This window comes from Xiphias gladius, chromosome 23 (genome assembly GCF_016859285.1).
Source record: "Xiphias gladius isolate SHS-SW01 ecotype Sanya breed wild chromosome 23, ASM1685928v1, whole genome shotgun sequence".
NCBI lineage: Eukaryota > Metazoa > Chordata > Actinopteri > Istiophoriformes > Xiphiidae > Xiphias > Xiphias gladius.
The window spans coordinates 21,711,737-21,737,729 of NC_053422.1; the positions used below are offsets into that span (position 1 = coordinate 21,711,737).

General features: G+C 41.2%; 1 protein-coding gene across 1 annotated transcript in view; it reads left to right on the forward strand.

Moving 5' to 3' along the window:
* Positions 1–25,993, forward strand: part of tenm1 (teneurin transmembrane protein 1) — a 153,313-nt gene that overhangs the window by 22,004 nt on the left and 105,316 nt on the right. Inside the window, exons 3-4 of the mRNA XM_040119754.1 lie at positions 17,077–17,320; positions 23,284–23,522. Of these exons, the coding sequence (XP_039975688.1) occupies positions 17,077–17,320; positions 23,284–23,522 (483 nt within the window). The remainder of the gene's footprint in view (positions 1–17,076; positions 17,321–23,283; positions 23,523–25,993) is intronic.

Consider the following 25,993-nt stretch of genomic DNA (forward strand, 5'->3'; position numbering starts at 1 on the left):
AAATGGGGAAAGAACGGGTCATTCTGACAGTAGGAATCACTCTGTGTGGATCTTAAATGTTTTACGGCCTTAATGGGCCTCCAGAAATAGATGCAGTGCTAATGTCCTCTGACTCTAGGAAAAGGGGAAAGAATGTGTCTGTTCTAAGTGTGTGTATTTGTGTGCTCTGAAATTTGTGCAAGGGTGTGTGCATGTCCATTGGTGTCTGCTGCTGCTCGTGTGTGCCATTCAAATGGGTTTAAGTGAGGGATTCACGCATGCAAATGAAGCCACTTAAATCTGGGTCTTTTTTTTCCCTCTGTCTCAAAGGACACCCTTTTCTCTATTTAGAGCACCACTTTGACATCAGCCCTATGGAGGCAAGGCCCTATGGGGCTTTGGTCTTAAGTGGTGCACTATAGACTATAAGGAATCAACCAGATTTGCCTTATATAATCTCTCATCCTTAGAGATATCCACAACAAATCTTCAACAAGCTCCTTGCCTGATGCAGACACTCAACATAACCCATCGCCCAGCTTGAGCATTAAGCATTACCTTTTGAAGAAGTGTTCAATATTGTGGGATTCCTGGCATTCGGTGCTTTGAGACAGCATTTGCTGCTTTAGAACAGTTAACCATCTCCCAGCATGGTTCCTCCTCTCCAGACAGACTCTGACTTAGGATATTGATCTCCCTGCTAGCTGTATCCTTACCCCTCAGACAATCCATACTAAATGTATTAGCTGTGGAGAGAGCTACAATGTCCTCTGCAGCTAATCATATTTAGCCACAGAGAAAGGTATCTTTAAAGAAGCAGCCTATTTTCAGGGCCAGAGTGAATTGTCCAGACCAGAGGATGGTGCTGCAGTGTGCATCATCAAAAGGTGGGCATATTAGAAGACAATTTAGGTTTGTCTCGAAACCTTAAGAGCTAAAGTGCATGTGTGGTCTTAATCAAGCGAATGGACATACGTATGTTCTTGTATATGCAAGAGTAAATTTGATTCACCTAGGATGGTTTTTCATGATTTCTCTCCTCTCTCTTACCAGTCACAAACACACACACAAACACACACACCGTTATGTATCACAGCAGGCATCATACAGGAGAGCAGCACTGATTGTCGAGTGGGGCAATCAAAGCCTTTGATGCTAATCAGAGCTCTCTGTCCTGCCAGTTTTGGATGATGGTGGAAGTATACAATAAAGAAGAGGCTTTTATAGCAGATACCCGATGCCTGACTGATGTGATTGCGCTCTACCTCAGTCACAGGGTAGCAGGGGATAGAAATCATCCTTGAGCTGGGGGATAGGGCTGTATGCTGGCTTGTGTGAGCTCCTAATGCAGTGCCACATGTAATGAGCTTTGGATTCGGGCCCCCATCATGCATAGAGTTTTCCGCCTAATCTGCTAAATACTTTGTGAACCATTCATTACATTTGTTTGGGTTGATTTCCACACTGCTACTTCTGTAGAGATGACACTAGTACTTTGTTTGGCGGGATCTCCTGCAAACCGCTCTGACAGCACCTGTGCCGTTTGATGCAGCAGGCATATTCCTGGCAGTCATCTCCTCTCTTGGTAGGGGGGCTGCCGGTGATGTGTGTTTTTCTAACCGCTGATTTCTCTGAATGTTCTCTGAGCGCTTCTGTGTTCATCTCCGCCTGTCTTAGCTCTTGCCAGAACCTTTTTGGACATATGTGTTTATATATTTTGTGTGCCTGTGCATCTGTGGGTATGTATGTGTGTGTGTGTGTGTGTGTGTGTGTGTGTGTGTGTGTGTGTGTGTGTGTGTATTAGGGAGAGAGAGAGAGAGAGAGAAGGCAAGTGAGAGAGAGAGGGGAGAGTTTTTGACAGTCTGTCTCCATTGTGTTTTCTTTCTGTTTGCATGTGCTTTTGAGTGTGTATGTGTGTACATTACATCTGCTTATTGGTTGACAGGCTGTTATTCAGCCCTCTGACAGACAGTTCCATTAAATCATGCTGCAATGGTAACCTGCAGTGGCAGGACGCCATTGCCTCCCTGGGATTCCTCCATCAGGGTCTCTCATGCGCTTAATGAGGAAGTAAACATGCTAAATTGTCTGTTGGAGATGAAGTAAAGAGGCTGTCTTAATGCTGCACGTCACGTGTGATGTCCACACAAGTTAGTTTCCTTACTTGAAGCAATATACATAACACAGTGAGAATACACAGCTAAGAGCCATCTTTGTTCCTTAAATAGAAAACATACCACGCCTTAGCAGTGTTCTATGAAAATACAGGACATTAATGTTGTATGCTGCCGACAAAAAGTGAATACTCTCAGACGTGTGGGCTATGCATAAGGATAGATTTGCCCACAAATCTGGAAGGCTTAATTGTGGCCAGAATGGTTAGATAGAATTATCGATGGTGAGGTATATTGTTGCAAAATACTAACCACCTAACAATATGAAATGGCAGGACTTATAAATGTGCAATAATATTTTATGCATTGGACACTTAATATTGAGCCTCTGAAATAACTGCCTGTTAGACCACAGCCTCACTGACAGTTTTGCAGAACATTTTTGTGGTTTTCTGTTATTGCCAAATAGTTCTGCAGCCAATTATTTTCAAGTAAAGAATGACAGTGCAGCAGTGCCATTGTTGCACAGAGGAGATGCAATAAAAAATGCAGCTCCTTAGATGCATCTGAAGATGCTGTTTGTTGCTTGCAAATCGTCCTGCAGATTGAGGCAGAATCTGCCTGGGAGCTGCCTGGTGAGAAAAGTGTGTGGATTTTGAAGAGGTGTTGAGTGCAGTTGGATGATGGCTCTGCTTGTTCCTTTTAAGGTTATTTTAAGATGCAGACCTGCAGGGTGTCAGCGGTGTGTGTGTCAGGGTTGTGTTTTAATTAGAGAGACAGGAGTGTGTCCTTGGGCTGCCGCAGAGGGTCAGGAGAACCTGGTAGTCTGGGAGAGCAGTGGCTGGGACAAGTCTGGCAGGCCTGCTAAACACCCATTACCAAGATGTCTAGATGCACTCAAAAGTGCACGCTCACAATCACACCCGTACACACCCAGGCACACACAAATGCACATACGCGTCCTGGTCTTGGCGCCATTCCTGTTGGCCACTGATACCAGGGTGACTGAGCAGCCTGCATCTCCATGTGTTCCACGGCCTTCTCTCGTCTCTGAAAGCAAAATTACCACTGGCACTACTCTTGGGAGATGGAGGGAGGCAAGGGAGAGGTGGGCAGATTGAGAAGGGCAGCAGGAGGTGGAGTGGAAGTAGCAGGAGGAGGTTGAGAGGGAGGTGAGGGGAATTGAAAGAAGAAAAGGTTGAGAGGGGAGAGGGAGGAAGCATCTGACATTTATGTTCTTGGCCAACAGAAAATGCCACTTCAGGCTGGCATCTCTCTTTCATTCTCTGTTGCTCTCTTCAGCCTCCCTCTGACCCAAGGCTCACCTCCCACACCTACTTCCATGCATCTCGCTCCATTCCTACCACCTTCACTTCTCACTTCTTCTCTCATTTCCCTGCATCAACCTCTTCCTGTTTTCATATGTCTTATGACCTCTGGCTTTCATCCAGCCGTTTCTTCATCTCCCTGTAGTCATTTCCATATCACAAGCCCTCACCTATGCCACATCACGCCCATCTTTCGTCAGCTTTCCTCTTTGATTCTTTGCCTCTGTATCCTCTTTAACCTCCCCTCTCCTCCCTCTCATACCTGTATTTGCATCTCCTCCTTCCTCTCTTTCTGTCCCTAGCTAATCCCCTCCTCACCCCTCCCCATTCACCTCTGGTGTGCCTAGCCTGGGCCCCAGCCGATGATGGGACTCATAAAGCCTCCCAGATGAGGCGATAGCTAATGGCTGTTGAATAATGCATGGCAGGCAGGATTTAGAGAGCCCAGTCTATTAGCCTGACCAAATACTCTGGGCTTTTATTAAAGACCAACACTTACAATTACAAACTACATTAAGGCTGGGGTCCTGTCTCTTCTCCCCCTCTCTTGCCATTCGTCGCCGTCTCCGTGGTCTTAGCTAAGACAGAATATTATCGTTTGGTTTTTAAGATTTTATAGCCCTAAAGCAACTAACCCTTTTAGAGGGGGTCACTGACAGTCTTTTCTAGTTGTTGTGGCCTTTCTTAACGTTATTGTGTCAGAGGTTAGTGGCCCTTTTAGTTACAGTTGTGGATAGAAAAGGAGATGGGTGAGGTGGAGAGCAGTGGTGTCACATTTTCATTGTTGGTGGTCGGTATGAAAATGGAGGGTTAATGCATTCAGTATATCTAGGCTTTTCATGTCTCTCCTCGCTCTGGACTGTTGGTTTTTACAACAGTGTGTCCAAACATTGGCGACAATATGTGCTTGTGTGTATGTAAGACTGAAATATATGGGCGTTTGGATGTGTATGCGTTGTGTACAAAGCTGTATTGTCGTAGAATTGTCAACATCTTCTATATAGATTTTTAATTATCTCTAAGTTTACTGTTGCTGCTGCAGGTGAGGCTCCCTCGCACATCTTTCCACACGATTATACACGAATGTTAATGGCTGCTAATAGTAAGTGTCTGGAAGTATGTGTCCTGTAAGTGGTCTCTGAATAGTCATAAAGTGTTGTTAGGTAATGGCAATCTAAACATCCTTCTACCTGGAAATGTTAAAGTGCACACTTAGCTATCTCTCTGTAATAGTGTATTGACCCAACTTCTGATTTTGAGATTGCTATGCATGGGTTCATCTGGCATTTGCATACTACATTGTGACACGTCTGCATATTCTTGACAAGTTTGCAGAGCTAGGTATTTGTGTACAACACAGTCCATTGAGTTATTTTCAGAATGAGACCCTAGCCATGGGAGCAATGGTCAGTGGGCTACTGCCATCTCATCAGCCCAAGGGCTCAGTTTTTATTATGCTGACAGATGTGTAATCATGTAATTTAGGAAACCAGAGGATATTCAGGCCATGTCAGATAGTGAGTAGACACCATAAGGGATGATAGATTGATGTCAGTCCGTTCAACACAGAAAGTGTAAACCCTAAACCCTTGATCCATCCACATATCCTCAGCCTCGGTCCTTCGTCTGCAGTGTGTCTGAAGAGCTAAGCGATTACACGTCTGATTCACCAACGATCAGATGAAAAGCTGCCGCTTAATTTGTGGCCAAAAACATCAACCTCATGAGCTACTATTTCCTGTTTATTTGTCTGTGTGTGTGTGTGTGTGTGTGTGTGTGTGTGTGTGTGTGTGTGTGTGTGTGTGTGTGTGTGTGTGTGTGTGTGTGTGTGTGTGTTTCTCTCTTTCTTGCTGATGTTTATTTAGTCTGATCCTCTGGCTGACCCTGCAGCCAGCTAGTGTTCCTCAGTAGACTGCACTCTATATATAGTATGCCCTAAATGTCACATACTTTTAAACCACGCTTACCTCCTTTTGAAGCACACACTTGTGAAGCTTTATTTAAATTAAAATCTGGTCCAAGTAATTGTGCATCAGTATGCACGATCTGCCTTTCCTAAATGTATGTGTTAAAAATTCATACTGGAAAACCAATAGAACAGTCACAACCCCAGATATGAAATTCTGTGTGAAATTCATCAGAAATGAATATGGATGGATCTTTGTATAATTACTTACAAACCAGAATAATTAAGATTCCCTGCCCTGTCTCTGTTGGTGTGTGACCCACCCCTCGACTGCTACCTAGCTGCATTCTCCAACCACATACTGTATCTACTTCAAGCAGTCATCTTCCGAAATAATGAAAAAAATGTCCGACTCTACTGTGTCTAAAGCTGCCTTAAATATTTTCATTGCATTTGCAGTCTGTAACATCATAAAATATGGCACCACAAACCTCACTAAGTTAAGAAGGCTATGTGTGCACTGACAGTAAATTTACACACAGTAGCTGTCAACCCGAGGATTGTAGCACTATTTTTTGCCACTATTGCTGTACTTCCAAAGTATACTGGGCCCAAACTCTCCCTGACTGATGGCAGTAACTGACGGCCATGAGCTGTTATTGAAAATACCAATTTAGACACATGGCACTGATCTGGAAACTGAGGTAATCAACACCCATTATTTTTGCATTTTAGTGAAAAATATCCATCCTCTTTGGAACTAGCTACTATGTTAGTGTGGCTGTGGACATATTTTTTAATAAAATACTTCAAATAAAAATTAGGAAATGTTGATCCTTTTCTTATTTAATGACTCAAAAAGAATACAATTTATTTCATAATGAAGTAATAATATCAAATCATATTGAATCTGAGCCAAATCAGTAATAAGCGGAATTGAATCATATCGAGTCATGTAGCTTTGCATTACATCATTAATTTATCAGTATAGTTTTGATATCAAATGCTTTTTTTTCTTTTTTAATTTATTTTTTTGGCATTTTTACCTTACTTAAAAGTCAGTGGAAAGAGACAGGAAAAGAGGTAAAAGATAGGGGATGGCATGCAGCAAGGGGCCCAGACTGGATACGAACCCGAGCAAGGACTTGGCCTCACTGGTGTGCAGTTAACAAGGTGAGGTACTGGTGCGCCCTGTGTATCAAATATGTTAAGGGCTTGTTTGTAAGGGAGAAGTGCACATCCTCACTTTGAAGATAGTGTTGAAGCTTTTTGAAAAAATTGTGCTTCAGTAGGATGTCTGAGCACAAGAGGGTCACTAAATGTCTTGTTTTCCTCTTCACCCATCAAAGAAGCTACTTGAGTTCAATAAGTGAACAGAGGGTCATTTCAGCTTGGATGAAGGGAAATTGTGTCCTCAAAAGAAAGAATGAAGAAGTATTGGCTGTTTTTGTTTGGGTGTTTTTGTTGAAAGGGAAATCAAAATGGAGGAGGGGTGAGCACATACAGACGGTATCAAGAAGGTATTATAGATATTTTGATTGCTTTATTCTGATATGGACATTAACAAATGACTCAGAAACGGGTTTGTGTGTTCACCGTAGGCGTGTGTTGAGACAGAAGAGGACTGCAGTGTCTTATCTTCGTTAACGGTATGCCGCTGTCTCTCTTGAGGCATGCAGGGAGCAGAGGGCAACTGCAGTCTGATGTGGGGCATCTGTTCCCACATTTGTTAAGCTTCTCCTGTGTGTGTGTGTGTGTGTATGTGTGTGTGTGCGCGCGCGGGATTTTAAGAGAGAGGGAGACAGACGGAGAAGGCTAGAAGAGTGCAAAAGTGTATGCGTGTGTGCGCGTTGTGATCGGTGTGATAGGTGCGGTCGGTGGAGTGGAACGACAAGGTGTTGTTGCAATAGAGGGCAAGCGCCGACTTGTCATTGGTCTGTGTTAATGCTGACCCAGGGCGGTGGCTGCACCCACCTCATTGACCGCAAGATGGCCGCCAGTTGAATATGCAGGTGGTGCTGAAGAAACATCTCTTTCCTCTTACTCTCCCGCTCTCTTTTGCACACTCTCCTTAATTCTATCTCCTGCCACCATCTATCAGATGTTTCAGTCGGAATACCAAGCAGTCCCTGATCCTTTCTGCTATTCCACCATCTTCCCGTATTTGCACAGTCCTATCCTCTTGTGCACAATGCACATACGTATGCCTCCCCGAATGCTTCGCTTTCTATACTGTAATCTCAGTGGGGACATTACATGCATAATCTACTCTATAATAAGACTCTAGCTGGCCCCGGATGCCTGGTTAAGATAGGAAAGGAGATGTGTTAATTAGACTCATTTACAACACTAGCTAGTAAAGAGCAGGACCCCTTCATAGATGACCTGCCTCTCCTTGAGAAGAGCCACAGAGTTACTGATCAAAGTTTGCCATGGAAAAAACAACCAGGGATCCGGAGGTGAGCTGATGTGGCACCAGTGGACTTCTTTAAGTCAAGCGCAGCGCTGGTAGATTTCATTGGGAATAGGAATTATTGACTGGAGCAGACTGGTATGGAAATCGTGTCTCTGGTGTGCCATCATCGAGACGGAAAGCTTCTAGTACCCTGATTTATGACTGCTGTGGAGAATTGAGTGCTTCATAAAGATTTGCCGCTGGCTGAGATGTAGTAATCAGTGAAGTGATCTGACTTTGGTGGATTACAATTCCAACGAGTTGTAAAGTCAGTTACAATGCCTTGACTTTGTCCGTCGGACAATACAAGTGGAAGGAGTTACAGTCTAACTGTGGCCTTCTGTCAAGGTCATATGGATTAGAAATGATTGGGTTTCCAATATTCTACTGGGGAGTTCTGCATGATGAATCATCACTCCATTCCAAATCGACACCAATTAAGAAGGGTTTGTTTATGCCGCTGTGGGACATGCTGTGGATGTTCGCTTGGAACAAGCATTTTCACCCCCTTTCTCTTTTCACAAGCAACACTGTGGCATTTGCAGGGATTAGTATAATGTGATTGTGTGTATGCGTTGTGTGTTTGTGTATTTTTATCTGTGCTTGCTTCCTCGTGCACTGTGGGGTACATATTTGTTTCAGGCCTGCAGATTCACATTTTATTTGCACACTCATGCATGTGTGCCTGTTTGCGCGTGTGGACATGTTGGCACGTGCGTGTCCACAGTCATGTCACTCAGTGTTTATTGTGTAGCCCTGTTCTGTTTGTGCCAGTAGCTTCATGTTTGTAAAGCATGCTATATGAAAAGTGAGGTTGTGGAGCCCAGTGCCGGAGCCAGTGAATTCATTTGCATTCATTCCACTGCCTGTCTCTCCTCAGAGCCCATTCTAATTACCAGCAGCTCAGGTCTGCTACAACACTGTGCATACTCTCTCTCTCTCTCTCTCTCTCAGTGAAAAAATGGGCTGCTGGTTGTGCATTCCTGTTGCTTTGATACAACTCTCTCTTAAGCCTGCCAGGAATCTCTTCATGTTGGTTTGTTTGCTGTCAGGCCTAGGTACTTTCTCCTGTTTTAGTGCCGGAGTCTGAGGAAATATAGTGTATGCACGTGTGTGCAAGCAAAACTCCGCCATACTCTGTGTGTGCTTGTTGTGATTGTTTTGGGGGTTGAGGGAGATGCAGTGTGTGTTCATATATAGGAGAGAGAGCGAGGTGGAAGGAGGGAGAGAATCATGAGGCTTGTAAAAGATGAATGTGCGTACTAATCACTGTAATGGCCATTGTGGCGTTTCACCTTCTGAGTCTCAAACAGCTTGTCACGCCCTCTTCCTGGTGATGCAAATTTCCACCGAGGCCAATAACTCACATGACATCATGCCACTACTAAGCATGCTCCAAAGCTCTGTCAGAAACTCATGTGCATACTTATGCACGCATACATGCGCACACATGGAAGTATGACATGCACCATTGCTTACACACACGCACAACCAAACACCTGCACGGCTCCATGGCAGGTGGCAATGACCGGGTACCTTGCAACAGGGACAAGGTCAGGAAGGAGGAAGGATCAGGACACTGCTGTGCTCTCAGGAGAGATGAGCTGAGCTCAGCTAGCTGCTATTCCACTATTGGGTTCATCCAAGCAAACCAAAACTGGCCTCCACTGCAAAGCAGCCAAAATTGATTAGGATCATAAAAGTTCAGTCAGGTAGCTCATGCCTGCAAAACATCGGCTGATTAATCATAAGTTTTAAACAGATCATTTAAACAGCGCAGGACAGAAAGAGGGTGTTCTTCTGAAAATGTAATTTGAGTGCAGGCCCCTGCAGTGAAACGTTTGAGTGATGGTAAGCCTTTTGCTGTGGAGCTCAGGAGCTACACTCAGGAGGCTTCACGCCCTCTCCGGGGAAATGCTACTTTCAGAATCACCTGCAGCCTAAACATGATTGTGGAGTTGCTCCAGAGTTGTTTTTGAAGATGGGGGTACAAACAAGCAATTACACAAATATGCACATAGATATACACTTTCACATAGACAGGCACACACACACGCACACACACACAGACACACACACACACACACGCACGCAGTTGCACGTACACCGAGTGAGTCATCCGGTATGGAAAAAGCCAGATGATGCATTGCTGCTAATTATCAGGCTCTGTATGAAAATCGACTGGGTTCCATATGAGAAGGAAAAGCTCTTAAAGCACTCTGTTTCTTCATTTGTTTTTTCTGGCTTTAATTGGAAAACATGATTGTGTCATTTTGTTAAATGGAGATCCCAGCGTTTATCCCTTTGTCTGTAGAGATGAATCAATGGCTGTTTTTATTCTAATTGCTGTTTAGAGCCAACTGTCATCTATGTAATTATCAGTGTTTCTGCACCAATCACTAGTGTTTTCATCATCATTGTTACCACTGTTATTACCAATGTTATCATCATTATCTCTGTTATTTTCATCACCACCAGCGCTGCTATTATCAGTAACATCATCTTCATAAACGTCATCGTCGCCAAGATCATTAGCAATATTAGTCCCCGCTATCATACAGTCACTATTGTTGTTATCGATATTACCATCCTTCAGGGTGCCTTCATCAGCAACCAACCAATGAAAGGAGTCATATTGGAGCTCATAATATCTGATGAGATAATGTGTTATCTCTGGTCAGGAACTCTGCTAAGACAAAGACAAATTGTTACAGTGTGTCAGACGGTCAGCTAGGGCAGGATCCCATCTCATTACCGCAAAAAAGAACAAAAAAACAGTGAGTTCTAATTTCACTTGTCTGACCTTTTTATGGGGTTAATTATTTATTTCATCGACGCACAGCAGTGGAATAAACTTTGCGGCAATTTACTGCAAGTCAATTAAGAAGCGAGATACTGTAGATGAAAAGCTATCCTGGGGGAAATTATTAAGCTTTTATTTTTAGAGTGGGGTGGATGATGTGGTTTTTGCTGGGCTTGGTCCAACAATAGTGTTAAATGTTCGCTAAAACAATTACATGGCTCTGTCAGACAGGCAGGTTTGATATTGTTGAGGTCAGACTCTATGGATTTTATACAGCTTCCCTGTAATAAGTGAAATTAACTCTGCACTAGGGCACTGGGCACAATAATGAAGAGGAAGGGGAAAGAAAGACGAAAGGGTGTGAGCAAACACAGAGAATGAAGAAGAGGAGGAAACATGGTTTAATATCAGGTTTAATATTATTGAGGCTCATGTTTTTATGGTTTGCTACACACCAAAAGTAGTGGTCTCTTCTTATTAAAGCAGCTATACATTCTGTGTTTCCTGCTCCCACACTTCAGAAACTGGATGAAAATTTGGGGGGTGGGGTAGGGGCCTGAATCTTATATTTAATTTTTGAAAAAAGCAATGCTCTCCGTAGCATTGTTAATCCTTTCGTTTTACCCTGCGCTCTGAATTATAGAAAAAAAAGGCAACACCCTCCTCTAAATATCTCAAAACAATATCTTAATGGCAAATATAAGAAAAAAAAACTGTAAAGATACAGCCATTCTCTAATTTTGAAAGAGCTGCTAAAAAAAAAAAACAGTTATCACAGCTACCAAATGATGAGCTGAAGAATAAAGCCCTGAGACAGAAACTGGACTGTTTCTGGACTGGAGCCGCAGCTTTAACATGTTGGTTACATGTTCATGGGTAATAGTAATCTAATATGTATGATGATGTAAAACTCTGGAAAAGGTCAATGTGTAAAATGAGAACTCTGACTTTTACTACCTAAAGTATACTGCTACCAGTAGCACGGACAAAAGCTGTCTTTTTGAAGTAACTACTTGATTTTTTGATACACTAAACTTTCACATGACAAGGCTGAAATAAAATATGAATATACGAATTACGTAGGGGGATAAGAAAAGACTCCCCACCGCTCCTCCCAAAAAAATCTACCCTGCCTTCAGCAAAAAGAAAAAGTACATTACCCTCCTCCTTTTTCACGCCTCCCCTAATAATTTTCACAAAGTCCCTTCTTGTCCATAATTAAGATTTCCAACTGTCATGTTTTTTTGTGAACGTTTCTCGCTGCAGTCTCTTGAATTTTCTCTGCCTAATTACAAAACACCATGTACAGGTACTGCTGAACATCTGGCGGGCACATCCACTCTGAAAGTATAACATTTTAATGAGCATGATGAGCATTCATGAATGAGATTATTTTGCGCACATGATTCATTTTTCATTCAAACACTTTTATACCCGCTTGGTAATATCCCTTCCAAAAAGAATTGCACCATCATGACAACCAACTCATTACACACACAACACAACCATTACTGTGTGTGTACGCTTTCCTCAAATTGCATAAGTATGACTTGGCATCAAAAGCCTAAATTGTCATAAATACTTAATGTCTGTGCTATTTTAGGTCCATCTCACCTACAGTAAAGCATTTTTAATACCTGGCCCAAATACCTGTTACCTGTTACATTTCCCAGTAAATCCCCCCAGATCTCCCTTCCACTGCCTATAAAAACGCTTTGCCTGCTATCTCGCTTATGTAACCAAAAGCTTATGATTCCAGGAAAGTATCTCATAAGCGACTTTCCAAAAATGTCTTTTCTGGAGGGTTAAGTCCCGGAGAAACCCCAGGTCAGAGGATGTTCTACATTGTCACGACTGTCATCTAGCAGTGATGGCCCCTCCCCTGGCCGCTATCGCCTCCCCACAGAGTTAATGTGATGTCTGTGAACTCCTGGCCAACCTGCCAAATATTGCACGGCCTCTGCCCTACCTTGCCAGGCCTATTTAGGTTACAACGTCTATCTAACACATCACAGCTTGTGTGTTTGATATGACTTTGTGTGAAAGAGTGAGAAAGGAATAGTGAGTTACCAAGTGTTTCTCTGCCATTTATCTGTTTTTGTGAAAAGAGAGGAATTGAGTCAGTTTGTGGATCCAAAGCTGCCTTAGCTAAGCCTTCTAAAGCACCATCTGGCGGCCCAGGCCCCTGTGCCACCCTACTCACCAAGATTACATCCTCCCCTGGCCTTGTATCCCCGTCCTTTCTCCCGCCTTCCTGTCCACTTTACACTCCTTCCCCTATTCCCTTGCCAGTAAACGTAACTGTATGCCCAGAGTTGTTAAGATATGCTAAGGCTTTCTAAAAAAATCTACATTAATAATGAGGTAGATGACATTTGAAATTCAAGAGCCAGGAATGATTTGGATTTATTATTTTGGTTACAATGCAAGTGTGATCCATTTGCATTTTAAAGCATTTCTCATTTTACTTCCTACTATTTTAATAGACTTTCGTGAAACTGACTCAAGTCTTTATGGTTTAAATACAGTATAGCTATTTCTATGCAGATTTTACAATAGAAAAATACAGTTTTTAAACATTAATTGTTGTTTATTAATGGTGTCTTGTTTGTTTGATTTTTTACTTAAAGGGGCACTCCACTGATTTTACATAAGAAGTTGAGTTCACTCATCACTACTCAGCCTTTAAAACCGTGGTATAATGTCTTCTGTGGTTTTTGTGGCGCTTTAAATTAACCCTGATGATGTCATCTGGGCTTGGGGCCTCCACTAAAAACTTGGACATGGCTATTTATCAGGCAGCAGAAGTCTAATGAAAGATGCTACTGAGTTGCATTTCAGGAGGAAGCATTTTTGGAGCTTCACTTGTAGGGACTAAAAGTCCAGCTATCTTGGCCTCTGATGCTTTGATTCTCCCAACTTCAGGAAAGTACAATACTAAATCAGTGACGTGCCCTTTAAATTTTAATTTCATTTTAATTTCAAATTGAAATAGCTGAACTTTTTTTTATCCCGTTCACAGAAAGTCCCTCCAATACAAATTTCGTTATGCAAACTAATGCATATGATGTCCTACATATGCAGATATCTTCTAGTGAATGGTAATGAAAAGTAACTTAGTAAATTTACTCAAGCATTGTACCAGTTTAAGCTACTTGGTCTTAAACTGAGCATTTACATTTTTTGTTACTTTATACTTCTTTCACTGCTTTTTACTACTTTTCAGAGGAAAATATTTTTCCTCTCACTCGAGTGCATCTAGCTGATAGTTGTACTGTAGTTACTAGTTACATGGCAGATTACCATTTTATAAACATAAAATTTGATTATCTTCTGAGATATGCTGCATTTTTAGAGATCGAACTACTGGACCGTATATAAAGTACTGAAGTAACACCACCTCAGCCAGCTACAGCTTTGACATGTTGGTTACAGGTTGATTCATGGGTAATAGTAATCTAATATGTATGATGATGTAAAACTCTAGAAAAGGGCACTGTGTAAAATGAGAACTTTAACTTTTAGTACCTAAAGTATATTCAACTGATGATTCCACTGTACTTTTACTTAAGCAACATTGTGAATATAGGACTTTTACATGTAATGGAATATTTTTTACTCTGCGCAGTTGCTTGTCTTACCTGTGTGAAGGATCTAAATTCTCCTTCCACCTCTGCTAGCGATATTTGGAGCATGATTTAGCTCGAAAAAAGTTTGCGAGAGTTGTTGATGTGTTTTTATTCAGTGTCACACCTTTGGCTGGCAGGTGCACATTGTGCACATTGTAAGAGAATTTGGCTGGGCTGTAGAAATCAAAACTTTGCTTTGGCAGAAATGTTTCTGAATGCCTTGTATTGCTCTCAAGTCATTACAGTGTTAACACAGTCTGAATCAAGCCTGAAGTCAACTAAGTAAAGTTTAAAGTTGACTTAGCATCTCAAGTACAAATTCCCAACTCAAGTGCCCAGCTCTTTTTAAGAAAAAGATTTTAAATAAACATCCTTTTTTTATAACAAATGCTAAAAACATCTTCTTCAAGGATTTAGAGAAAAAAAGGTGAAAGGAAGGGATTTCTGGCTGGACTCAAAGGGCTCCCAGTTACTGATGAATCGGAGACTGCTAAAAACTGAAGCACCACTTTAAAGCTCCTGGTGCATTACAATGACACACAGTGCAATAGTGCTCTAAAAATGTTCTGTCAGTTTTCCCAAAGCGTGTAATTTTTAATACTCAGAGGTGGTTCAGACAAAAATAACTTCCATTTTCCACATCCATTAGTTTAGACTAAACAGCACCTCCAGGTGATGACACAAATACATTCCTGTCATTTTACTAGGTCTCATATAGAGTCAGTTTCACTCTGATTAGCTGTTAACATCTTCTTGGGATTTAGTGTGGATGTATATGGTACAATACAATATTATATAGTCTCTTAGGAGAGAATTCGTTTTTGAGGTTCATACAGAGCGGGAACTATTATAGACATAAGTAAAAATATAACACATCCAATGGTTAAATAAGCACATTTCTCAAATTACGAGTTGACACACTCTTTCACTGTTATCCAACAGAAACATGTTAAGCATGCTAAGACTATCAAATTTTATGTGCGAGTGAGAAATGTGCATCATCACAGATGGCCAAAAGCAATAAACAACAATGAAGGGAGGACAATGTTTAGTTAGAACCCCTTGCGTGTTTCAGTGAAACCATTAAGTAAATATGTGACATGAGTAATGGCGCATCATGAGTAATGAAGACATAATTTCATTGTGTCAGTTTGCAGAGAATGGAGAGAAATATTTTATTACATGCTTTGGAAATGTGACAAAGACAGTTCAGCCATTTTGGAAGATCAATAAGCAGCAATGTATTTTTGGAAGATGAAAAGCTTGTCATTTGTTCAAAGAGCATTTTGACAGCATTTACACAGTAATTTTGGAAATTCTAACACACATATGCAGATATATACACACACAGACAACCAGAGGAAACATTGTCACAACTGCTACTAGAACCATGTTCAGAATTCCCTTCCAGCTGGACAGATGTCATCATGGAAATATTACTGAGGCAATGTTAATAGACCATTTACAGAGCTGCTCCTCCAGAGCATTCCTGTAACATTCCTACAATATATATCTTGGAAATGTGAAATCCCAACAATTTAGATTCATCAAACCTGGTGTGCTATGTGGTTGCAAATGAACATTGTACTTATTGGTGGGTATAACATAGCATATTGGTTTACATGTATGTGTAGAAAGGCAACAATAATCTGGTATGAAGAGATCAAAGTAGCAATACCATGTTAGTGCATGTGCAGAGATTTAGTATTATGGGACAATAAAATATTTCTTGTCTGTTACCCTGCAATATTTGGAAAAGATGTTGCCTCAATTTCCAACATAATCTTAGCTGAAGTTTATGAAGTTTTGAGATGACAATAGGAACTTTAGGAAACTAAAACAAGATTGTTTAATTCTTTCTTTCTCAGTTCTCATCTGACAAAAGTCATAAAATCTTTTCACAGCTTTCGTCTGTGTAATAAACAAAACACTTGAATAGGGAAGACTGTGGTAATCTCCCAGGTGGGCTACATTTCCAGATACTAAATTATTGCTGACATTTTGGTAGCAGATACAGTTGAGGGCCAATAGTGTCTGTCTACCAGATTCTGGAGTCCTTACTCCCTTATAACGGCTCAAGGCTAATGTTACATTCAGTTACATTTGCAAATATAGCTGGGCAGAGTTGGTCTTTTGGGATGTGGGATTTGCCATGCTCTTAGAACCATGATGCAACCATATGGCATGAGACGTCCCCCTAAACATGGATAAGTAACGTCCCAAGGTGCTGGACACAGGCGCATGCATGGAAATACCTGCATGCCACCTTTTCCTGCAACCATACACATAGACGCAAACACACACATTCAACAAAGGTATGCACACACATTGCATTTGGCAAAACTGTAATTAGTCTGTGCTTAGTTTTAGAGGAAACACTGAAAAGCTAGAGAAAGTAGCAGGAGGGAAGAGGCGAGGAGCAGGAGAGTTATACCAAAGGGAATGATAAATGATGGATTGCGAGAGTTCCAGCTAGACCCTGAGGTTACCAGTGTGAGGGAGTTACAGCTGGCTAGCTGATTCCATCGAGCTACAGATCTCATAATAAACATCACATGGGTAGTTTGGGCTGGCGGGTGCAGATTAAGCCAGAGCTGTTAGCTCTTTAAAGACTGCTCAATGTTGCAGCCAGCTCAGAAACTATTTCTAGGGCAGCTAGAAGTGTGTCAAAGCAGGTAGGAAGGGAAGGCTCTGGACAGGGACAGTTTTCAAGCTGATTTATGCCCCCTCAATCAGTGCAATAACAATAAACTGTCAACTAACACGCCACTTTTACTTGTAATTTATAGTACTACGCTCCTAATAAGCCTATACTTATTTCCCCCCTGTCCCTCCTCTTCTTTTCTCTGTCTGTCTGCGCAGAGCTGCCCAGCAGTCCAGGTGGTCAGTTCACTTTTCGCCCTCTGCCCCCGCCTCCCCCGCCACCCCACGCCTGCACTTGTGCCCGCCCGGCGCCCTACACTCAAGTCAGCCTGCAGAGGAAGACCATGCCAACGCGGTGCCAGGCCAGCCAGGGCGGCCAGGGGGCAGACACAAGCTCGGGCACAGACCAGGCCCAGCTTCACAACAGCTGGGTGCTCAACAGCAACATACCCCTAGAGACCAGGTAAGAGAATGCAACAATTACAAAAGTCCCTCTTAATGTACCCTCAAAGGTTATTTTTAGCACGTTGTTTTTATTTCATTTTTTTTAAAAGAGTGATCAAAAAGAGGGAAGCTGATTTAAAGAATTTGGAACAAATGGGGCTTGATTCCAAAATGCTTTCAGTCCAGAACGGTGGATATGTTATTTTGCAATGAAACCCTTGAAATGAAAATATCTTCCAGGCAAACCACCCCACGTAAAATGATGTCACTTGATTGAAGACAGTTTTTTAATCTTAAAAATGAGGATCATTAGATTAAAGAAGATTCTTTCATCAACTCCAGAGTTGGCATACTTTCACAATTTCTTAGAGAAATCGGAGTTGAATGATTAAGAATGAATGCTGGACTAAAGAATTTGTTAGGATGGACATGTTTTGCATGTGTAGTGAGCAGTAAGTGGAACACCACACAGACCTCTGGGGTATTATACAGGACTCTGCACACCATCAAAGTCCTCACGAATCTCTCAGGTTTTCTTGGGATTTTTTAATTCTCTTACCCCCCACTGCAGACACATTTACCCGGGGACCCGTGTATGCTACCCAAAATAAAAGTAAAATTGAGTACCCAGTAGAAATTCTCTTTTCAGGAACACATTGTGATTGAATTCCAATTGTACTACCAAAGAAAATGTTTCCAAATGCCGGGAGACGAACCGCTGGAATTTCGTCCCATCAAACAGAATTAGGCATATGCTTGCTGCATAAGTAATAATTGATCAGAGAATTATTTAGGAGATCCTCATTTGTGGGACTGCTTTTCGAGAAGAAGCAGCAAGGTGCAAAAGAATATGTTTGCATGTTTAATCGAGAGCTCGGTGCCGCAGCTGAAATCCTGTATTATGAGTGAGGGTGAGATTGGCAGTCTGCCAAGCCAGAAGAAGAGGTTTTAATAAGTTATGCATTAGGCCATAATTAGATCTTACCTCATTTAAAGGAAAGGAAGAATAAAATTAGATTCAGTGACAATTTAAATTAATCATCGGCCAGACATGAGTATCAATGTAAAAGACTTGTCAGAAATGCATTGTAATTACATTACTTATCTATGCGTGTGTGCTTTAAATTAAAATCCACCATAAATAAAATGTATGGGTTTTTTTTTTTTTTTAATTCATAACATTCAAACAATATTTGTTGAACATAGAAACTCTCTCCCAAGGAGAGATGTGATTATAAAACACCCTTTCCACAGTGACTTAGTATATTGGATGGTGGCTTTTTGTAGTAATACATTTTTGCATTTGGGACTTTATAGTCAAATAAGTTTCATTTGATAGTGCGCTATTAGTTCTGAACCATAAAATGTAATCATATTCATAGTCAATAGAATAGTGCCCCTTCATAACATAATTTAGATATTATTGGCTCTTTTCTATCTGGCTTTTGAGGGAGAAGACAAAAATGACTAAGTCTTCACTGCTTAACTGTTTTGGATTGGATTTAATATTCAAGTTCCCTCCTCTCTCTCCTCTTTCATATTCTCAGATATATTAATAATATAAGGATTTATATTTTTTGCTCATACCCTGACGCTGCTATCAGCTCAATCTCAGGCGTGAGATTAAAGATTTATCAAGTATTTACAACTTGACATGGGGGCTCATGCCAACGGAATTATAAGTGATGCTTAATCAAAATGGCAAAAAAATGGATACTATCTCCTGTTGTCAAGTACACTTCCAGTTTCCTTGGTGCGTATTTGATGAATCTGTATTGAAATGTATTGACGTTGCGTCAACCCAGATTAAGATTGTTTGAAGTGTGCATAGATTTCCTATTCAGCTGCATATCGGTTATGTTTCTGGAGAGGGCAGCTTGTGTAAGTGGAAGGATGCAGATATGGATATTCAATATATCGGACTGGATCTCACACTGACTGTGTTAAAAGGCATAACAAATGTTGGGACTGTAATGAATTGACTGGTGCCCTGCCTTCTCCTCTTCCCTTTTATCGCTAAGAAATGAGACTACTTGAATCAAACACTGTGCCGGTGCAGCTACACACTGAAATCAACCACTATACACACAGACATTACACATATCTGTATGTACCTCTGGAAAAAGGCCGCCACCTCCACACGCACACAGTCATTCTCACATATCCAGGTAGACGCAGCCCTTGGGCCATGGACTCCGACCTCCTGGAGAGCGGGAACTCTCATTTTCTTCCTGTCTCGGGGGAAATCTGCCCTCTGATATGAATTCAGAGCTTCCTGGGCGTCGCCCCTGGATATTGTCTGAGAAGATCAAAGGCAGGGAGCCAGGAAGAACAGTGAAGAATTTTTAAAAGCCCCACACACGAAGAATAGAGTTGCACACACATTGACAAATGCAATTTTTTAGATGGATTCTGATCCATTTTGCTATAATCCACCTTCAGCAGAGCAATAAAAGCACCATTGTGGACTAGCCTCAAAATGTGAAACTGCTCTCCTGTATTTGACATCTTTTAGTTTATGCTTGTCTTGTGTGGGCATCTCTGGGCCGAGCAATGTTTCTCTACGTGTGTGTGTGTGTGTGTCTTTGTCCGAAGTTTATCTCTGGCCTTTCAGAGTTGAACTACCATTGACCCTTAGTTGTGTGGTTGCTCCGTGTGCATCCTCCTGTGTCCCCCAATCCGACTCACAGCCTTCAGCAGACGCTGGATGGGTTGATGGAGAGAGGAGGCGAGACAGACAGTGAAGGATGGATGTCATCTGTCTCAGCCATAGGTCCAAGTTATAGACACACAAAAAGAGAGAAATACACAGACAAAAAGGGAATAAAGATGACTGGCGAAATGAAAAAAGATAGAATCTATATCTGTCTGTTTTTATTTATTCTACTTTAATTTTTTTTGTGTTTTTTAAGTATTATGCTAATGCATGTTTTGCCTCATGTAACGCACTTTGAATTGCCTTTATGTTCGAAAAGTCCTATAGAATTAAAGTAACAGCTAAAAACTAATAATTTACCCAGTTTCCTATGCAAATCATCTTCTTTCACACATATTCTTAGAATTTGCATGCCACAAATGCTATGATCAGCTTTATTCTGTCATGCATCATGATGCCCAAACTCATTTCCACAAAAGTCTTGAAGCTCTCACCCCACTGGTAGAACTTTGCTCTTCTTTTTAAGTACGATTTGTCTTCAAGGCTGAATATGAGACTAAATAGCTTGAGAAGATAGATGTGTTTTTGCCGTGTGTGAGGACAAATGGATGAGAAGTAAGGCAGTCTGGTGTCCAGCGACACTGTCAGAGTGCTGTCTGGCCCCCGTTTTAATGGCCTGTCCTTTAAGGGCCCTTCAGAGACCGCGGTGCTACCAGCAGCCTGTGACCTCACACCTGCTGCTGCACTTACAGAATAACACTCTGGCAAGCTCCAGGTCTACCCCAACATATCACACTCACAGCCGGTATTAACCCCTGGAGAGCACATAGTAACCTAGAGCAATCATTGTGGTTGGTGAATTCTTGGAGCTCCAAGATATTTTTTTGTCATGAAAAATACACACACAGCGGAGAGAAAAAAAAACATTGAGTCACACCTTCTCTCCAGTATACCCATGCTTTGTTTCCCCACACCAGCAGTCTTTGTTCATTTTTTGATGGGAGTCAGTGTGGCCAGAAAAAGCTGGAACTGCTTATGATTGCCTGCCCCGATCCACTTTTCCAAATTGCATAATTTCCCAGCCCCCATATTTCTGCTTCCTCAGATGCAACCCTCGCCCTCCATTATCCAAACACAATATAGATGAAATGCTACCTTGATTAATTGCCCTTCAGTGTAGTTTCTTATCATCATCTGCCATCTAATGCGTTCTTTTTCATAATGAAAATGAACCTCATCTTCGTTCAACTTATATAGTCATATAACTGAAGTAGTTGCTTTGATGAGTTAAAAAAAAGAATGGGTAAGTCATTGATCCTTGGCTGCCAGGGCTTTCTCATTCCCCTTCATATGAGTGCATGTCTGCCTTACAGTGGCTGCTGACAGTATTCCACCAGAGAGGCCCGCTACCTTTTTTTTTTTTTTTTTGTGTGAAATTTGGGCTTCTCTGATGAAGAATGAGTTGGGCTGGATTTGAGATTATGGTTTAATATTCTGTGACTAGTGTTGTGGGTATATTACATAGCAGTTTGTAGCGTGCATTTCGTGGCTATGTTCTATTGTTTAACTGTGAATAATGTCCGTGTTTTACATTTGTCACAGACATTACCCACCTACCAGAATTTATGTTGGGACATAATATAAATTGCAAGTGGAATTGTAGTGCTTAGAGACTTTCTTAGACTACTTTTCTTCCTTGATTTAGCTTTCTGGATTAATCTTTGATGACGCATTACTTGCAAGTTAAAGAGACCGCTTAATTTAAAAGCACACAATTGCGGCCAAACGTGGGATATCAAGGGTTTAAATGAATTACGTACTTTTAGAAAGTACTAACAGCTTTTTGACAGGTAAGGTTTAGTAGGACTTCATGCAGTGGCAAAGTGGAACAGTCTGTCCTGTGTGTGATATCTAAATCCTGAGCAGGCCTGTATGCATCATTTAAAAAATAGCAGGAGAGGGGTCTCTTCGAAAATCTCCCACTCTTGGGGTCCTTTAAATGAGTTTCAGGAAGGCATATTTCAGAGTTGGACTGAATTCTACTGAGTGCAGATTTGCATAAATAGAATCCAAATAAGCTACTGGATACTGCACCTGAGAAACGATTATGTCTGTGCTAAGGTAATTGGCAAAGCATTAAACCACTGTCCTAGGCCTGCACAGTAACTGTGATTGTTTCCAACATACAAAACATACTAAATCGTGCACTGCTGTCAGGCGTATAGTAGCAACACTGACAGCATTCTCTGTGTGGGTAGTGGATCATAACATGGCAGGCAGGCTGAGGGCAGAGCAGGAGGGTTCCCTTTAATCTCATACAAATCGCCCTGTTTTACTAGTCCAACTTTAAATATTTCTCTGCCATATATTTTCACAAAGTGCATCTTGTATCAGTTCATTACAGAACATATCTTTAGTTTCCAATTACGGCATGACTGCGTATTTCACGGGATGGTTGGCAACCTGCTCCCAGGCCCAAGGAGTAGGCTACACCATTAGCTAATGACCACATTATTGTGGGGTTACAGGTTCAACATAGCTCATCCACTGCTTAATATGTCAGAGTTGAGGGTAATGGTCTTTCTACATTGGATTTAAGGAAATTTACACTCCAGCAACCACAGCCGAAGTTACTCAAGATAGCATTAAGTTGGCTAAGCACATTGGTTAATCCTCATCTTCAGAGATTTTCCTCTTATAATGTCAAAAGTGAAAATATACAGTAGTGTTTGAACAAGTAAGCTAAACAGTCAAACAAGAAAGGAATATCGATATTACATTTTTCCTTATATTTGTATTACTGTTAGAACTGAGTAGCTCATCACTGCGATACAAGAGAAATGCTTCTTTACTTCCATGCCTTCTATATGATTCAACAGCTGGTGATGCGGACTTTTTAGCCTTTAGCGGCAGTCTTTTAGCACTACATCATGTATGTAACCATCAACTGCCTGAGACCCCTTTTTACAAGTCTCCTTTTGAACCAAGTCAACTGGAAACATTAAAAAGTCAGCCAGGAGACAGCGTTAACGTTAGCGTAATTAGCTAGCTAGCTACAGCTGATCGAAATCTGCCAGCGACAGTTGTTATTTCAGCCGACAAAATCAACAGCTGCTGGCTAGAAATCAGAGGCCTGCTTTTATCTGCCTCTGTCTCAAATCAAGAGCCCTTTTTTTCAGAAATGACCAAGAATTTATAGTGTTAAATCTTCCACTATTATCACCATAATCTGTGCCCTAAAGAAGACTGACAGGTGTGGTATGGGTCCTAGCGAACAGTCAGTTCCAGGTTAGAGTGAATTTCTTTTGTGTGTGTTTGTCCCACAGACACTTCCTGTTCAAGCAAGGCTCTGGTTCATCAGCTCTACTGTCAGGGGCCGGGCAGGGTTACCCCCTGACCTCTGGGACAGTGTACTCCCCTCCACCACGGCCCCTCCCTCGCAGCAGTGTGACCAGACCATTGTTTACTTTCAACAAGCCCCACCGCTGCTGCAACTGGAAGTGTACAGCACTGTCTGCGTCACTCCTCACTCTCACCCTGGCCCTGCTGCTCACATACGTCATCGGTGAGTTACAGTGCAATTCAGCCCTCAAGATTGCAAGATTGTCATGTGTAGCAGCACAAGAAGTTTTTAGTTTGTTCTGATTTTATTTAAAGGAATCAACATTTTCAGAATTGCTAGAGGAGCGAGGAAATTGGGAGGCTTGTCAAGAGACTGCCTCATTAATTAAAAAAGAAATCAATAAAAAATACTGAAACAAACCATAACAGCAATTTTTACACATACAGAATGTTGCAGACATCAAAGGGTAGAAAATACAGGAACTAAAAGAAAAAAAGAAAAAGAAAAACAGAAAAGGAAATCAATAGGGATAAAAGCAGAACTGCTGAAAATTGCACACCCTTACTTTGAAGGAGTTGGCTTTAAAAGCAGCCAGTTCTGTTTTCCAGAGATGACCCTCTGTGGGATATTTGAAAATTTAAATTAGCTGTCCTACACCAAAGCATAGAAAACTGCTAATTATTCCATGATGAACACAAACATACAATAGGTACTAACTCATCCACAGTTTTCTCTCTCTCGCTCTCTCTCTCTCTCTCTCTCTCTCTCTCTAACACACACATACACACACACAGAACTACACAAACTCACACATTCACCTTATTACTCTTCTACCTTTGCAAGCTATGTTTGTTTTTATTGTATTAATCCGTCCTGTGTTGTTTTAGCTCATGTCTTATTGTCTGTGCTATTTTGAATGTATGTATTTTATATTTGTTTATGTTGTTTGTTTAATATTTAATGTAATTAAATTTTTCATTCGTTTTATGGTGAGGTCTTATTACTTAACTCCCTCTTTCTATTTTGTTTTTATCACACCTCCACAAATTTCATTACCACGGTTTATTATGGTTATTTATACAGTATATCTCTTTGGTTTTGTATTCTTATTTTAATAACAAACCAAGCCAAACTAAAGCTGATTAACTTCTACTCCACTACAATTTAGAGGGAAATATTGTACTTTTTACTCCATTACATTTATGTGACAGTTTTAGTTACTAGTTACTTGACAGATTAGGATTTAACATAAAGAACATAGGATGACCTTAATGAATATGATGTAGTAGCAGATTAAACTGCCCAGTGTAAAGTACTGGATTGGCTCCAGCCCCCTCGCTACCCTCAAAGGATAAAGCTAACGGATGGATGGAGTTCTTCTACTTTTGATACTTTAAGTATGTCTTGCTAATAATACATATTTGTACTTAAGTGCCATTTTCACTGTATGATGGAGTATTTTTATATTGCAGTATTGCTTGAGCCATTACCATATTTCTGAGCCACTCATGAATGAAGATGAATTCACTCTTTAATGACTGATACTAATTTAGTAATAATTTGGATCTTTAAAATGAAGAAAGTTTCAGGAGTTGTTCTGCAGTCTGGGAGATCATCAGCAGAGTTTGTCAAAGTCAAATACTAAATTTATTCATCGATCCCCTCCGATTGCACCAATTCCCTGTTCATCCTCAACCTTGGCCTTGCCCTCCACCCCAGCACATTGTCTCCCCTCCACCGCCTCTAGTACAGATAACCCAACCCTCCATCCAGCCAGTTCATTTCCCTCCTGTGGTGGTGCTCAAGGTCACGCTGGAGCAGGCGGAGGTTCGCATTAATCACACACACACACACACACACACACACACACACACACACACACACACACACACACACACACACACACACACACACAGCTTCTCTCTCACACACACACACACACACACACACACACACACGTCTCTCTCACACACACACACACACACACACACACACACACACACACACACACACACACACACACACACACACACACACACAGGCGAATCCATGCAGATTAATCCCCAGGCTGAACCATGCTATTCCATTAATGTCCCGGCCCCGGTAATTAGTGCATTAGTGAGGAGTGTGAGTGATGACTTGGAGACGACATCACCTTTTAATTGGTGTCATGCTCCACTCCTGCTTGGCAATGATTGATCTTCATGTTGACATCACCATGGCAACTGCACCAAGATGTATGGGATGTAAGCATAGATGATATGTTAGCCTGTAAATCAAAGATATTCAAATAGCAAGATTAAAGTGGTCATGGACTTAATGTCTTTGTCTAGAGGGAGAGGTTGAGACGCAGGCCACCAGATGATTAGGTTCTCCCATTACATAATGATTCCGTAATTTTAATGAATTAATTAACAGCCACTGACAGGAGGAGAAAAAGAAACCTCTCCCAATAGTATAATGCGTTCTCATCTTCATCAACTAATAGCCATGCTGAATTTTGATGTATGTATTGATTTTGAGTCCAACTCTCATTAAATCATGTTCTTATTGAAAAATTCATTCTTATTATCATAAATAATGTAATACAAAAAATTCAATTTATTTCATTTTCAAAATATGATAATGAATTGTACTTTATTCCAAATAAAATCATCTCCTATTGATTATTCTACTGTACTTTGGTAGGCCCT